Genomic DNA, 17,156 nt, shown 5'->3' on the forward strand with positions numbered 1-17,156 from the left:
GTGCATACACTGATTTCAGAAGCAAAACATGTTCTAAAAATATGGAATAACATCTTCAGTGAAGCATGTTTCCTTATGAAGGACTTTGATATTTTGGATAGAATATTTTACTTGAACCCCAGATTTTAATTATACTGACTTTCAGACTGAAGTTCCTTTTATATTATCTGCAGTAAGTTTTGCCAACTTCAAAGACAAAGAGGAGAAACCCTACATCTACTCAGATAAAGCTATACTTTCCATGGATAAAAAGTTGCTTTATAGCTCCTGTATTTATCAGATGGAACTGTTAAGTTCAGGTTCAGCAGAGTTAAAGATAGTTGGTTATTTTCTCTAAAAAAGTGTATATCTTCATTTAATAGCCACGATGAAATGCCTGTAAGAGATTACAGGCTAATAGGAAAAGAGATAGGAGCTATGATTGTATCAGCCTCATGTTCTGGAATGCTTTAATCTCTCTGAACCTTGACTTCTAAATTGAGAATGGTTAAGCAGCTTTAATTCATAATATTAAAAAAAAATTAAATTCTTAATGCCTATTTCTTCTTATTAAGAGCAGTAAATACATATGGCTTAGCAATTCCCAGACCTATTTGAAAATTAATGGGGTGAGAAGAGTAAGTACTTTGAAAGTAAAGATTTTAGGGTATTGTCAGAGAAACTTCTGGGAGACAAGGAGACCCCAGACTTCAGCTTAAGTACTCTTTTTCCTACTACCATCTTGCTGATTAAAGAGTCTTCTTCAATGAACAGTTTCTTATAGCTGAATAGTCTAAAGCATGAATCATGCTTTAAGTTAGAATATACTAAAATAAGTTTCTCTTCTTTGCAGGAAAACAAAGCAACTTATGTACTAAACTCAGTATCTTAGCACATGCAGACGTGTGTGTGTGGTTATGGGTGTGAAAATGTGCATGATTCTGATAATTCTTACATTTTCTAAGTAATGACAGAAAGTTCATCTCTGTATCACAGAATCACAGGATATTCAGAGTTGGAAGGGACCCCCAAGGATCATCAAGTCTAACTCAAGTGAATGACCCATACAGGGGATTGAACTCATGACCTTGGTGTCATTAGCACCAAGTTTTACACAACTATGAGCAGTTCTCAATTTCAGAGTGGTTGTCAGTATGCAATTTCTTACATGATCTCTAAACCCATGAGTATGTTGACAAGACTGTAGGAGCATGCTACACAAGTGTGTGAGGGGACTTTTAACTTCTCTCTGGCACTGTCCTTAAAGGAGAGCATTTGCCTTTTTTGAGAAAAAGAGGGGGATTTCTTAGAAATTATGTACCATGTCTGCCTTGGAAAAGAGTAAATAGATCACAGCAGGAAGATAATTGAAAGGAAGAAAGAAGCATCTTATATATGTGATGAGCTTTTTAGCTTTTTTTTTTTTAAGCTTTTCCAAGTGGTTATCCAAGTATTTTTTTTTTACTTTTTTTTATTTGCCCTGTTTGTACTCCCCATAGGTTTGGGTTAATCCTTACCCTCCTTCCATGACTTAAAGCAAAAAATTACAGATGATAAACTCAGTGAGATATTGTAAGCAACTGTCCTGAGATATGACTACCTGCAACTTAATTTAGCTGGAATCAAAATCTCAGTTGGATACTGTTCACAATTTGTTGGATATTTGTAAACAATTACTAAGAGTCTATCAGTGCCACAAACTTTCTCTGAGCGCAGCTAACCTGACTCAAAGGATTTGGTTTAAAGTGGGCCCTCTCACTTCCTTCACCTACTTTTTCTTCTGGTTCTTCACAGCTGGAAAGCAGTGTCTGCAATGACATAATAAAGCCTAACAGGAATTGAAGCCAACAGTTAGGACAAATGTGAAGCCTCCTGTCTAAAATGTCAGCCTGTGTCTTGTGCATCTCCTCTTACTTGGCCAGGCCTAGGCAAAGAGAGTAGTCACCGGGGTGGTAGACGACAGCTGAAACACTGTTGTGGAAAGCAGCAGGAAAGGTGTTAAAGGTTCAGAAGAATCCGCAAGATTTGGGTGCTCAGCAGCTGTGACGGCCTCAAGAGCTGTCTGAACTCAAGTCCAGCGTGAAACTGTAACAGGATGGTGGTTTTAAGAGAAGGTGTGAGGACTGGGTAGAAGGATTGACAGCTTCGTGTTAGCTACATTTAGCATGTCCTGACAGTTCATTAGAAAATTCCTGTGAGAAAATGTCTGACATGAAATATAGTTGTTACCAGATAGAGTAGATAAAGTCAATGTTTTAAATGTAATTAGGAAAGATTATCTTATAAGTGTGTGCACGTATTTCACTTTGCAATTTGAAGGAAATAAATTAGTCAGATAAAACAGTTGTTAGAGAAAGAATTGATTCAGCAATTCTGTTTCCAGCTAGTCTGTTGACAAGCTTTGTTCAAAGCCTAATGGAGATGTTGTGTCACTAAATATACCATTTATGCAAACCTAGGTCAAAGCAAAGAGCATTGTAAAAATTCACAGTTGAATGTGTTTCTCCTTATTTTCAACTCAGTTAAAGGAAAAAAATGCTTGTCCTGGTTATTAAAATCTATTAGCAGGACAGATAGTGTGTACCTGTAGAGCACTTTTCATGGCTTTATACTGTTAGATTAGGAGAAAATGTTTTTATATTGGCTTAGGTGAATTTTGGCTGGTTTGCTTTTTGCTGTAGACTTCATGCTTTCACCTTAAAGTTTCATTCATTCCTGAGGCATTCATCCCATCTACTCCATTAGAGAAGAATTGTGCAAATAAAAGTAGGAAGTGGTTGTGTAATTAGAGACTATCATAATGTAAATGTTTCTCCTGAAGACTTAATTCAGGTCATCTCAGCCAGCTTCACTGGCATAGACCACATTTATAATACCTGCCTTTGCTACCTGAATGTTTATTGTTACCTCTAATCATGTGACCCTGCTTTAAGGATTGAACTCTTTGCAGCAGCCTTGCTTCCCTTCCCTCCTTGGTGTTGCTCCACAATCACTCTCCTGAGGGAGAAGCTGTTGCCTGAGGAGGGTGTAGTGATGTTTGCCAGTTTTAGTCATCAGGCAAATTAAGCTGTCTCAGCCAAGTGCGTATTTACGTAATCGGTACTCCTTCTACATTGCTACCTTTCCTGGATCTTGCAAACGTGTCTGTGTGAATCCCCTAGATGTGGACTGCTGGCAAGTCTGAAGTTTGTGAGAAGAGTTTGAGCTTTTTTTCTTCCTTCCCTCCTTCGGTTCATTTCCTTGGACTCCTCTTGGGAAAATGCAGCTCTTCAGCTGGGAGGTGGCTCTAGACAGCAACTGGGAGTTGGGTGTGCCATCTGTTACACTGTTATTTTTATGGAAACAGGTCTCCCTTAAGTATTGACTATTCTGTTGAAACAAATAATACATTATCCAGAAACCATGTGTTTTTCTCATTATAAAGCATCTTGACCTCTTTTATTCTGAACTTGGGAGGAAATTATGTGTTGACACTAGCAATTTGTAAGTTCTTTTGTTTTGACTACTATCATGTACAATGGAAAAGGCAGTTTGATGACCTAATATATTCCCTGAAGTATAATTACTGGTTTTGGGAGGGTTTTTTGTAATTTTGAATGCTTTTTGATAACCAGCTTTACAACAAAAGTATTTCTTAACTGCTGGACTGTCTAGGAAGTCTTTTCTGAGACATAACTCAGAAAAATGTGTATGGTCTCTCTGGTCTGTCTAGCATATTCTCTAAATTTTGAATTGTCCTCAGGTTAAATGAGAAACTAGTATGTTTAGAAACCAAAACAAAAACTAGAGCTAACAACAGTCAATTTGACTAATACTAATTAGTAGTGCCTCCCTTTTCTTCAGTGTTACTCCTGTTCTCTTGAATTTTTTTTTCATAGGCTATGAGCAAACAGTGTCTTGTATTGGTGTGATCACTGCAATCTGAAACAAGATAACAGAAATGGAATATTTTTTAAAAGCAGAAAATTGGCTACTGTGATACTCTTTAAGAATATAGAGTGTAGAAATACTAGCACTTAGGAATATCTCTGAGTTAAATCACAGTGAGATTCTCTTATGAAAAATAATTTCAGGTATTATCATGCTAGTTGCTTGAGCACTACCAGGTGTGTGTGTTGTGTCATCTGTCCCATCCCCCAAAATATATTTTCTTATATAAATAAAAATTTATATATATAAATTTCCCTGTCCCACAAAACTAAGGACAAATTTTCTGGATTATAAAACAGGACTACTTCTTATATTTCTGGTGTCCTGATTTGTGCCTAGTCTTTGAGCTGCAGAAATAACTGGTGTTTAGATAGCTCTGCATCTTACAGAGATATCCCTGTTTCTGTGCCAAGTTGCCAGTTGCTACCCATCTTTTCTGCTCCAAGCATGAGACCTTTCAGCTTCTCTTTTCAGAGAGTGTTTTCTAGCCAATTTACTTACTTTCTGATGCTGAGAAATGTTCTTATGGGTGTTGTGACAGTGAATAATTCATTAATAAATCTCAAACTGAAAAAACTTACACAAATTGTCAAACTGTTTTCTTTTTAACAACTTCAACAGAAAATAGGGCTATAGTTGTTAGACAGGCGTTTGGCACTGCTCTGGACCTTTTCTATGTGGATAGTTTGACTAGTTCAGAGTTATAAGGAAAATATGTGTTTCTGTTTAACTAGGTTATTACACTTTGAGGTTATCAAAGAAGTTTCAAAGAACACTATGTCTCTAATTCTTTGACCCCTAATATATTTTTTTTTCTTCTAAAGTCTAGGGATTCCATCCAGTTGGATGACCTGAAGGCAGAAGTGTCACCACGAATTTCAGCAGAAGATCTGATTGATTTGTGTGAGTTGACAGGACCTAGTCATTCCAAAACACCTATAAAGAAAACAAAACCTAGCAAGCCAAAGCTGCTGGTGGTGGACATTCGTAACAGCGAAGAGTATCCTTCAAATTGAGTGCCAGTCTTGATAAATCATGCTTGTATCAATTACTTCTTCATTGTCTGCAGACTGCGAGATGTTAGAATGGTAAATAAAGGAAAGGGATATGGAATAGGTAGAGTGGAAGAACTGAAGGCAGGGGGATTTGGAGGGAGGCCTGGTTTGCAGAGAAGAGGACAAATGTATTTTTGCCTTCCCATTTTAAGCCATGAGTTTAGTGAAATCACTTTGCACCAGTAGCATGAGTGCTTTAATGCTACATTTTTCTTCATAACAGGTATTGTCAACAGACCTTCCCCATTTAATATGAACAATATTTTGAAAGGGCATGAGGCTTTCCAGTGAAGTGGAAGGGAGATAAAGAAGATTTGATAGATCATGTGCTTTGTCAATTCCTCAGTGGAAAATTGATTCCTATTGAGTGTCTTCATGCTACTGTTAGGTAGTGCAGCCATACAGCTGCCCTAACTTATGTTCTCCAGTAGCTGACAATCAGAAAAGTCTTAAAGGTATCTTGGAGCTATATTTTTATCAGGATCACTACCCTGTCTACACCTTACTCATTTGTTCTTTTTCAAATACATAGTTTTTTGCATGTGGAGTGTTTGGGGGGGTGGGAGGGGGGTTTTTTTTTGAAGTACTGTAGTTATAGGGCTGGGTTTGTTTGCATTTGGGAAGGGGCAGTTCTTAAAGGTGTACTTTTCCAGGTGCATACATTTTGGTCAACATCCATCTAAAAGTGGGAACAATGACAAGACATTATTAGAGGTAACTTTTAACATTATAGAGAGTATTTGAAAATATACTTGTTATCGGTTTGTATAATTTTTTTTAAGCATTGTTAATTTCATAATAGCAAAAGTGATGTAGATTTTTTTTTTTTTTGCAGTCTACTCTTAGCTTGCTGTGTTGCAAGTTATAATTCTTAATGGGCAAACAATACTCAATAGAAAAATAACAAAAGATTCAGAGTTGTTTAGCCTGGAGAAAAGGAGGCTTAAGTGGGGACCTTATTTCTCTTAGGAACTATCTGAAAGGAAGTAGTAGAGAGCTGGGGGTTGGTCTCTTCTCCCAGGTAACAAGTGACAGGATAAGAGGAAATGGCCTCAAATTGCACCAGAAAAGTTTAGATTGGACATTAGGAAAAATGTCTCCACAGAAAGGGTGGTTAAGCATTGGAACGGGCTGCCCAGGGAATTACCATCTCTGGAACTGTTCAAAAAAGTGTGGATGTGGCACTTGGAGACATGGTTTAATGGTGAACATGATGGTGCTGGGTTAACAGTTGGACTTGGTGATCTTAGAGGTCTTTTCTAACCTTAACTGTTCTATGATTCTATGAGTTTTAGTCCCCCTTTCACTTTGAGAAAAGAAGATCATTCCTTTTGCTAGTGTCTGGCTTATTCGTAAAGGTCTCCAATGACAGAGATTCAACAGGCTCCCAACATCTTTACCAAGAGAGAAGATCTTCTGGTGTCTAACAAATGCTACTAACATATCATATGTGTATTAGAAGAGTGTAATTTCTAGACAGTGAAGTGAATGATAGATCAATGCCAGTATTTGGACTAAAATATATAGTAAAAAATTTAAATAATGTTTAAACCTAATTTTTTCATCTAATTTGTTAAAATACCACTTTAAAAATAATTGTATATGCAGAAAAGCACTGCCACTAACATTTTTTTCTATTAAATATTTACCAATACTTATGACAAGGTATGATGAAGATAAAAAAGTAAACATACTTTTTACTATGTAGAGTTAAGTTTATTATTTACATAGTAAATGGAATTTTGTAACATTCTAAATTAAAATCATTACTTTCAAGAGATTATACTTTCATTGTATGCCAGACTTACACCTGTAATGTGATCTGCTGTGCAGATAGAACAGAATGCTTGAAGGAATACAAAAAAGTAATTTTTCTTTTGCTTGCATGTATTATTTTCAGGGATCAATTAAGGATTATAATTAAGTAGAGATTCATATGTCTGAGTAGTTTGACTCTTTATTTTCTGGACTCCAGTGTTTTCTTTACTCCTGGATCAAGATTGTTGCAAATGTGGTTCTCTTTTTTCAGAGAACAGTAAAAACATAGGCTATTTTCTGAGAGATATTCTCTCTTGATGAAGAAATTACTTTTTAGACTCCAGTTTAAAAGAGAAGTCTCTGGAAGTAAAAACTATGAAAGGTTATTGTTACGACTTAGAAAGTTTTGATACTACAGAGTTAAATTCTATTTCTATTTCTACATTCAGCATTGTGTTATTAATTATTTTAGCTACTTCTTAGAAATGACCAAGGAGAAAGCAGAGGGAAAGCAAGTAATATTAAATGCCTATACAATCATTGCACTGAAAGGTTATTATCTGTGTACGGTAATGGATTTATTTATAAATCCAGTAATTATTGTGCAGTCAGGATGAAAAGCAAGGTGTTTGCTTAAATGTTTCTATAGCTTTTCTAATAGTTTGCTAATAGGCTCTACTGTTGTACTAATCCTATTCTACTCTAGCAGAGTAGATTCAAAATTTCAATTATTTCAAAATCATTTGAGTTCTATGAATTAAGTGGTTTTATAAGGCTGTCTTTCATGTTATGAAGTCTTAATCAGACTTTCTATTTCTTGAGGAGCCACCCTGTAGAGTGGAAGTCTCCATTAGCTTGAATAGTGCACTGTAATGACTGCTGCTGCTGTTTCAGTCTGGTTGAGGTTTATGGTAGACTAAAATGTCCTGTCCTTTAAATAATGGGTGGACTGAAATCCTAATACCCATCTGGTATTAGGAGGTAGGAAATGTCATTATTAAAAAGGCAGCCTGGTAGGTAGTGGAATTACCCTTGAGTTAATTGGTTTGTATGTCTGCTGAAGAAGAAAATATATGATATGTAGAAAGCTATTAAACTGTCAGCAGTTATGAATGTGTGTGGGAAACCATAGGAATACTGTGTTCAGTGTCCTGTTCATTCTCACAGTAAGGAAACAGTCTTTGTGTTTGTCACAAAATTTCAACAAACTGTACAATAGGATCAGGCAGTCTGTATGTTACTGTGGCTTGTGTTTTAAAATGTAATAGACCACTGTGAGATGATTCAAAAATATGATCATTTCTTAAGTTTGTTTTTAGGTTTTTTCATCATCTATGCTTGTCATGCTAAACCTCACTCTCACTTTGTTCTCTGAGTGATTTGAAAAAAGGATGAGAGGACTTCCAACAAGTATCAAACATGCTTTGTATTTCATAATAGGATGCTTTTGAATTTTTTTGTAATGAATCTCATGTTGCAAGGCCATGAGCTACTAGCCCTCTTTCCCCATAAACAGCTTTGTAACAGAAGACTTTCTAATGAAAAGGTTTTATACACAAAGCACTGTTTCAGTTGGCTAGCAATTCATCTAAGGCTTATTTCATTTAGCATGTTAGCAGATATATTGGCAGCCTTCCATTCATGTTTTGAAAGTTATACCTGCGTACTTACGGTCTCTCAGTCTGTAGCACAAAATCTTGGCCTTTTTATTAACTGTCTTAGTAATCAAGACTTCTTAAAAATATTAGGCCAAGGTTCTCTGAGCAGTTAAGTATACTCAGTGGTGTAAGTGTAAGCAATTAAATTTGACCAAAGCCATTTTCTGTCTAAATGATGATCATTTCAGAACGTGGTCAGTAGCAGTGAGAGTTATGTGGTTATAAATGGGGTTGGCACAGATGAGGGAAGGAGGGATATAATTTTCCCATTCAAAACAGAAATAAACTGACAACATTAATGAATGATATGTGATCATCTTTTGTTCTTTCAAACGTTTTTAAATAGCCATATAACAATGATGATCATAAAACTGAAACTGTTACATAAATCACAAGAAATTAATGCTGATATTAAGCTAAATCAATTAAATCTTGCCTCCATTTAAGACAGCTTCTTTATTTAATAGATTCTGAGATTTAATTATAAATTTAACTAGCTTTCTGGAAGTACAGTAATAGAGTGACTAATCTAGAGATTTGACATTGTGTATATTTTTGCAGAACTTTGCTTTTTTTCATCTCTTCAAAGCTGTTCTTGCTTATAGATGGGAAAGGGAAGTGTTCCAGGCATGTGTGTACTAGGAAAGTAATTCAGAGTTTTGTCAAGGTCATGGTGTATTCTCAAATTCATAAAAAGCTAGGTAGTAGCGATCCAACTTAATTTTTATTTAAGAGATTTTCACATTCAATATTTGCTTATAAAATTTCATTGAATGTTCATCCTCTGAAAGTGAAGGACAGCTAGCTGTGTCTCAGAGTTGTTTGCTTTTCAATATTGCTGTTAGTGGGACTGCAGATAATATACATGGTGCTCATTGTCTAGGAATCTGAGGGCATGTACATTGGAATTTCAATTTGGATCAAAATTGTAGAGGCCTTGGGAGGGTTGACAGGAGTTTTGAGGATGTTTCTCAATAATCCCTGTTTAGCTTTAGTTCTTATTGTAAGTACTTCATTCTTTTCGCATAAAATTCCTCTAGAAGAGGTGCTCCAGCTGCTTATTGGTATTTGGCTCTTATTATCAGACTAGAGCTGATTAGAAGTAAAATCCACAAAATTACATATACCGTAGATATTGGTTCTTTAGCACCAAGTGTTTCATTTAGCAGATCATTTTCTGTAGTGCTGTGTCATATGTAGTGTCAGAAGTTTTTTCCTTCATATGAGTAAATAGCAAATATGGTTTGTCAAAATATACTATCACAAAAGGCCAACATTGCTGTATTGTGACAGCCAGGATGAAGAGCAGGTTCATCCTACAGCTGTGCAGATTTCTTTGCCTTTCAGATCTCCTTAACTGATCCTTCTTAGCTTTAACCGTGGCCATATTTCTGGAAGCATCAATGTCCCATTTGCCTCAGCATTTACTGCAGAAGGGGATCTCGTCCAGTGCCCAGCAACTGCAACGCTCCAGAGCTTTAAAGGAAGAGTCGTGGTGATTGTAGGAAATGCAGTGAAGAACACAGCCACCGTAAGTATTTTGCAATAACATGTATTTTTGTACTTAGAGATACATTAGTGGCATGGATACAGACAGTAGTAAATAAATGCTAGAATCTGGAAAATTTAGATTAGTAATTATGGGTATGATGACAGGATTTGGGGTAATGTTTTTCTTGTTCATTTCTGCTTCTAGACAGACATTTCAAGGGGTCAACATCTGAGAAGGTTCATGTTTTGAAATTAAATTATTTAACATTACCTTCTTCAGCTTTAAAATCTCTATTTTTGTCATGTTAGAGAAGTGACATCAGCACTTCTAATGTGCATCAGTAAGACCTGGTTTTCAAAAGTGACTTGCATTTACTTTCTGTGGTGTTAGGAAGCACATACAAGGTAAGTTGGATGGGAACAGATACCTTATGAAGTACAAAGGAAATAAGATATAATTCATATTGCTACTAGTAAGAAACAACGTATTGCTGAGTTTTTTAGAATCATTTGTTCATGCAGTTATGATCAGTGAAGAGGAGAATGGTTCTTACTGGTAACTTTTGTATGATATTTCTATTGTCAGTGCCTTTAGAATATTCAGATTTGCCTATTCTTTTCTATAACTAAATATTTGATGGTGTTGAGTACCACCAGAATAAGAAGTATGTAAGTATTTCTCTTCTTTAAGACACTCTCTTAAGTAGGGTATACCTTTAGTTCACCAGTTTCTTAAGCCTATTTACTCAAAGGACATGACCTGTAACTGATATGGCAAGAAGGGCTGTGGATCATTAAAAGATCTTCATGTCAGGAACAGCAGAAGCATCGGCACAACACGTGGTGGTGTTTATTATTTATATAGGAAGTTGTAGTATGAGAAATTCCTTTCATTAACCTGGATTTTATCATTTAGAAAATTAACTTGTGATATGTACCAGGTTTTTTAAATAGTAGCAGAGATGGCATAAAAGAGACTGTGCAGCATATCTGAAATAGTTTCAGTTAGTGAGTATCTAGGTTTATGTGTGAGATCTGGGTAAGTTCATGATAAATATTTCAACATGAAATGAGTTAACTTGAATAATAACAATTCCTCACAAAATGCTGAATGCATAAATCCTCAAAGGGGCAAATGCAAAATGCATAAAATGCTAAGAGCAAAATGGAGATTATTTAAATGATGCTTTACATGTTTGATGGTGAATTATGCAGCTGCTTTGAACAATTACATTTTAAATCACCGAAGATCTTAGTTTATCTCAGCAAGAGCCTATCCATTCACTAACCTCCTAAGGAATAGGAACAGGAAAAAGGAAGTGCTTTGGTGTTCGCTAAGGAGTGCCTTTATGGGATGTATTCCACATACTACCAACTCATTTTCTGCAAGTTCTGGAGGAACTAAAACAGATTGAAGAAACTACCTGTATCAAATTTCCGAGTACGGAAAGGACAGAGGCGTTACAGTGCAGGCTGTCAGTTCCACCGTAGCCATGAAGATACCATTTTCTTCTATGAGTGACACCTCTGATGCAAACTTAGGTATTTTGTTAAATGTTTCATTAAATGAAAATCAAATGTTTCCTTTGCTGTGCAGCTAAACAAAACTTGCTTAGTAAGTGCAAGTACTTCAGTCATGTGAGAAGTGCTGTCTTATCCTCTAAACCCAGATTTTCTGTAACTGAGACAATATTGACCCAGAATTGTCAACATTATAGCTTTTCATAAAGGAGAAGTGGTGCTTTGTCTTTTGATTTGCTTTTAGAGTTCTTGAAAGCCTAACTAAAGAGCGTAGAGCTTTAAATAGCAACAAAATACTGGATTGACCAGTTTGCCCACAAACTAATTGAATACTTAAGCCTAAATACTGGTGGGGACTCACCACCTCTGTCACACTCTCAAAGTGCATATAAAACCAGCCTCAATTTGACTGTGTTGATAAAACTTAGAACTTCTTTTTTTTGTGGATAATTTTTAAGGCCAGTTTCAGTTTTACTCTGCATGGTTGCATAGAACTGTCTACCACTATTCATGCCAAAACTATGTAGCTTTGAGGCTTGACAAGACATTAGTTATTACTTTTTAACTTTTACTAAGTCAAACAATCACAGGAAAAATTTTAAAAGTGAATGCATGGAAACAAAACCAACTTTTGTCCATGTTATAAGATGCTCAACTTAAAATGTACTTTTTCTAAACAGAGTCATGTATTTCCACATGAAATGCATTCAGATGAGCCACAAATAGAACCCTGCATCATAAAGGGGAATTTTTCAGAAGTATTCACTGAAAGATACACCACTAAAAATATGGAGATTGGCACTGTTATACATTTGGTTTAAATTTATATAGGACTTAGAGGTAGGGGTAAGAGTGAAAAAACACTGATTTATTTACTTTTTTATGGGACTGTTTGTAATTAGGAGGTTGAATCTTTCAATTGCACTTCATACTAGTAGCCTACTTGGCATCACTTAAAAATAATTTAAAAAGCAAACTTGAGTATACTGAGCAGACCTGTAGAAAATAACTTTTTGCACTTCATTTCTGTTTCTGTCTTTCGTATTTGATTTGGAGCCAGATGATAAAACATTTAAATTGGAAAGCAAATGCTGTCTAGAATTTGAGAGGTGAGAGGGAAAACTGAAAACTTCACCACAGCGCTGTTCCAGCAGGAGGCAAAGGAAGCCAGCACTGTCACATACTGGCTCTGGCTCTGACAGCTCTAGTTCTAACTTCGTTAGGAAGGAATTAAAACAGGGTAATCCTGCATGTAAAGTCATTTGATTTACTAACACTAAAAGTTAAATTAATAGATTGGCTGATGTATAAGAGCCTTACTGAATGTGCCATTAGCAGCATAAAGGTACTGTAAAAGAGATATAGTGTGGTGGTGCTTAGTTTGCACTTCTCTGGAGAATATTCCGTCCTTTAGGCTGGTTCTCACTTTATGCCAGTCCTTCTTCTCCTAGGAGTTTCTGGGCACTTGTTAATATTTTTTGTCTCTGAAAACAGCAGGAAACCTCCACATAAAGGGCATTATGCTGTAGTTCATCAACCAGATTCTATTTTGAAATTTAACTTTTAAATACGTTAAGTGGCAGCATCTCTTAAGTGAATTAAATTGCCATTTCCCACATCCATAGATAGATAAGTACATTGTGAATTCCATTATGGGCAAGGGATCATTACAGTTGGGAATGTAATAGTTAAACAGGCAATGAGTGCTCAGCTGTAGCTTCTGTTTTCAGTGTATGAATAACATCTGATTTTTTTCACTTTCAAAGTCAGAGATACAGCAAGTAAAAAGGTGGATTATAGTTATGCATATGTAGATTGGTTTGGGTCTTTTTTTGGAAGGGTGACATTACTTCATCTTCCCTCCCTCAGGCAACTTTGAGGTGCTAAACCATTATCTGTTTCCATTTCAAACTTTTGTCTGTATAACTGCAATTTTGACTGAATTTAGAATAGGAGGAATACCTTATTGATACTAAATCATTCTCCAGCAACTCAATTTTGACAGTGACACACTTCTGCTTGTGTAATGTGGTTGTTTCATATGTTTCCCTGGTGGTTTAATGTATGTATATTATTGTCTGTTAAATGCTATAACAGAATAAAATATAAAGGACACTTTATTCTGCCTAATAATGTGCATAAAAACTCATTTATTTTTTTTACCTTGGAAAAAGATAGTTAGGTAAGCTGTAAGTCAAAGCTTAAAAAATGTGTCTTTATAGCTGGGAAATAAATTTTCAATTGTAACTTCTAATTGCTACATTGATTATTTTTTATCTAGATAAGTTATGCTGCTATAAATATATTGTCTAGACAATTTCTACAAATTACTGAAACAAAGTAGTTATTCTCATTGCACGAATTATCTCCAAAGCAAAGACAAGAAGTCCTGAGTTTCCATGAGATCTTTCTGACCCTTTTCAAGGCAAGAGGGAGAGGATCAAGTTTAAGATTCTTTTTGTATAACATATTCCCAGCCTGGAAAAAAAGAAAAAAATATTTTTTCTATATGAAAGTAACATTTTCTCTCAGCACACTATCAAAAATGCATTTCTTATATGAAGACTGAGACACATATGTTAAAGTGTCTGGTTACCACTAAATTTGTGTGATTTTGTTGTCATCTTCCTCAGAGCTTTTAAAAAACCCTTGCCAGAGAAGCAAGTCCTTGCATGCTGAAGCTGTGTCCTGTTATAAGCCTGTCTTAAAACTACAAATGAATGCCTATGAAACTTCATAGGGTGATCTGAAGATTAGGTGTTGCATAGAATACTAAAAGATGGGTGCATTTTTGCCTTCTAAAGACAGACGTATTTAGTTGAAAGGGCCTAATGAAACTTCTAAAGTGAAAGTAAATAGAAATTAGACAATAAACTCCTTGAGATGTTTCCACCATGCATCTTTTAGATTCTGTGTTTCCTTGCAAATAGTCTCTGAAGAAAAGTGACTGAACAATTGGAACGAAAACTGAAGATACTTTCTCTTTGCAGGGATGGAGGGGCTCCTTATGATTACTAGAATGGCTCTTTTTCATGTTTGTTTTGTTAAGGCCCCATCCTCCCATCACTATTCAGACTCACAGCTTTCTGGAATCATCAGGTGCCTCTTTGTTGCCTTTAAAGAGGAAGGGATAAAGCTTGTATTTTGAAAAGTTTGAATAGATTCACTAGTCAGCAACTATCCTGCTGGTTGTAACCCTACCCAATACATGGTTAAGTCTTCATTATTTTATTCTGTAAATGTAACCCTTTTTATTATTGTAACATGCATAATGTATGCATGTTTCCTTTCTTCGACAGAAAGCAGGCCAGCTGCTGTTGCCAGTACATGCTCTTCACACAGCCCAAGAAAGACACTTGGGCTGCCAGCCAGGAGTTGTGTTATGCTGTTGTAATTCTGCCCCTGACTGTGGCTTTGGTTAGTTTGCATTGGATGCCTCAGATACAGCACCAATGACCTAAATATTCCACTTTTCCAGATAGGTATGGGAGAGGAAAGGGGGAAAATGAAAGAATGAGGTTCAGGAATAGAACTTGAGTGTTCCTTTTTCTCCTCTGAAGTAGGTGAAAAGGAAAGCAGGCTAATTCTAAAACTCAAAATAGGTTCTCTTTTTTATTTTTTAGTGAGACCAGTGGTAACAGTCATTGGAAATTTTAGTTCTTCATTTGATGTAGGTGCTTTTTGGCCTGTGTGCCTTACTGCATAGAGGTTTGCATGTTTCTGAGATAAGGAATCATGGAGTCCTCTATTTTACCTATCAAAATATGTCTGAGAGATGCTGGCAGGCAGGATCTCAGCTCTTCTCAATCATCTGGGAAATCTCTAAGGACAGGAAAGATGGGAGAGTGGTGAACCTGACTCTTGGAGTGGTGCTGTCAGGCTCCAGAGTTCCTCCAGACATCTGTCTTGGCTGTGGTCATGCTGTCTTTGTGGACTGCACCTCTGGAAGAGTACTCTTGTCCTTGCTTGAGCTTGCATGAATTAGGTTGTATACATATCACTCAGGACTACTACATAATAACCTCGAATTATCACTTTCTGGGGCTGTTTGCCAGCTCTTAAAACACTGGTTTATATTTCCTGGTATTCTAATTCAAGGAATCTTAAATGCTGATAACTGAAAGAGAGATGGCAGTGACATACAAATGTGTGTTATAGATCTAGGAAGCTGGTGTAAGGATATGCCAACTGGAATGCTATTGGTGAATTTGGCAATTCCAATATCCATACTGCTTGTTTGGAGCAATGTTGTTCTGCTTTTCTCTAAACTGTATCTGAATCAGCTTTTCAAAAGGACAGACTGACTGCTTCAGGAGGGATTGCATCCATTTCATGGGAGGCCCAAAGACTTTTGTGCTAGAGTTTAAGAAGAAACTGGACAAAACTTGCAGTTTGGGTAGTGTTAGAAAAAAGTATTGCAGATCACAAAGAAATGCCTTTCAAGTATTTCTTTGAACAATTTTCAAGATCTATGGCAATCTTTAGACTTGGGGGAGGAGGCTGAATCTTTCAGAAAGACTCATGCTTTTTTCTTTTATATTCAAGCCAGCTGTTGCGCATCTTTTCAAAATTACATTTTGCTGTTCACTAACAACTTTTTTATTTTCTGTTGAGTCAAAAATAAAATAGTTTACTTTCTGCATTTTTTATTGTACAATCCATTAAATTGTGTTGTGTGCACTGCATATATGTTTGTCAGTATAAATTAGCTGTGTTACAAAATCTCTGCAAAATCTCTGCAACTGAGTTTTAATTTTCAAGTGCTTACTTCCACGTGGGTATTTTTTAATGTTTTCTGTAATTTCTAGGTGAAAAATTTAAAGTGCAGGTGTTTAAGATTTATTACTTGAAGAAATTTGAGTGTTTACTCTCACTTTCATTCTCAGTACAACTTAATCTGAAACCAGCTATTAAATACCTGTTTGTGCAGGCTTATTTTCAAATCTTTGCATGTAAGTCCTCTGAGTTACTGCTGTGTTTTTGTACTGGTGGAATGGAAAGTGTTCCCTTTGGCCAGTCTACATGTAGAGAATTTTCCCTTGATCTTGTTAGAGCAGGAGGTCCTATGCTCCTTTCCCCCCACCCCCACTGTAGTATGTGTTTGCACCGAGTTGTCCTTTCTGTGGGTTTTTTACTTCCAGTTCATGGTAATACTGTAACCAATAACTAGACACTGTTTTGTTGATACAGGAGGCTTTAGGTTCCTATCTTTGCCATAGTGATAAAGTGTCTCTTCATTTATCTGGAACCCTTTAATATCAGAAGTAGCTGATTAAAAATAATCTTGCATGCTGGGTCTGCTTTGTGGCATATGGAGAGTGCTGTTTAAAAAGCTCTAGACTGATCACTTTGACGGGGCTGTTCTTTCAGGGAAGTGAAGGTGAACTCTTGACTGAAATCACAAAGCAAATAGACTGCAGTCCCAGACGGGTTTGTGTAACATGAGTTTACAAGTGAAAAACTATAAATAACCTTGTGGCAATGGATGAATACTACAAAATTTAGTTGATATTTCTCCTCTAACTTCTCAAGTATCTCTTTTTCTTCTGACTCTTTCAGAGGATGCTGTTAATATTTATGCCCTGGTAACATTAGTCACAGCAGTCTTTTTTGGTATTCTGGTGCAGTATGTTACTCCTCCTTCCCTCCCAGCATGCCCTTTAATTACAGCCTGTCACAAGAATGTCTGTGAAAGTGAATAATGTGTACATAGCAACCCTCATGGCTAGCCTGAAGGGTGCTGGGAACAGGGCTGCTCAAGCTG

At 36.2% G+C, this 17,156-nt stretch overlaps 1 protein-coding gene across 2 annotated transcripts in view; it reads left to right on the forward strand.

The window, feature by feature from the left end:
• The window catches only part of TBCK (TBC1 domain containing kinase), a 100,051-nt gene that overhangs the window by 77,047 nt on the left and 5,848 nt on the right, over positions 1-17,156 (forward strand). For both annotated transcript variants that reach the window (XM_018072455.2, XM_018072463.2), the window contains 2 exons: positions 4,734-4,909; positions 9,752-9,911. In XM_018072455.2, the coding sequence (XP_017927944.1) occupies positions 4,734-4,909; positions 9,752-9,911 (336 nt within the window). The remainder of the gene's footprint in view (positions 1-4,733; positions 4,910-9,751; positions 9,912-17,156) is intronic.

The sequence above is a fragment of the Manacus vitellinus genome, unplaced genomic scaffold, assembly GCF_001715985.3.
Source record: "Manacus vitellinus isolate BGI_N305 unplaced genomic scaffold, ASM171598v3 scaffold_0_pilon, whole genome shotgun sequence".
Lineage (NCBI taxonomy): Eukaryota > Metazoa > Chordata > Aves > Passeriformes > Pipridae > Manacus > Manacus vitellinus.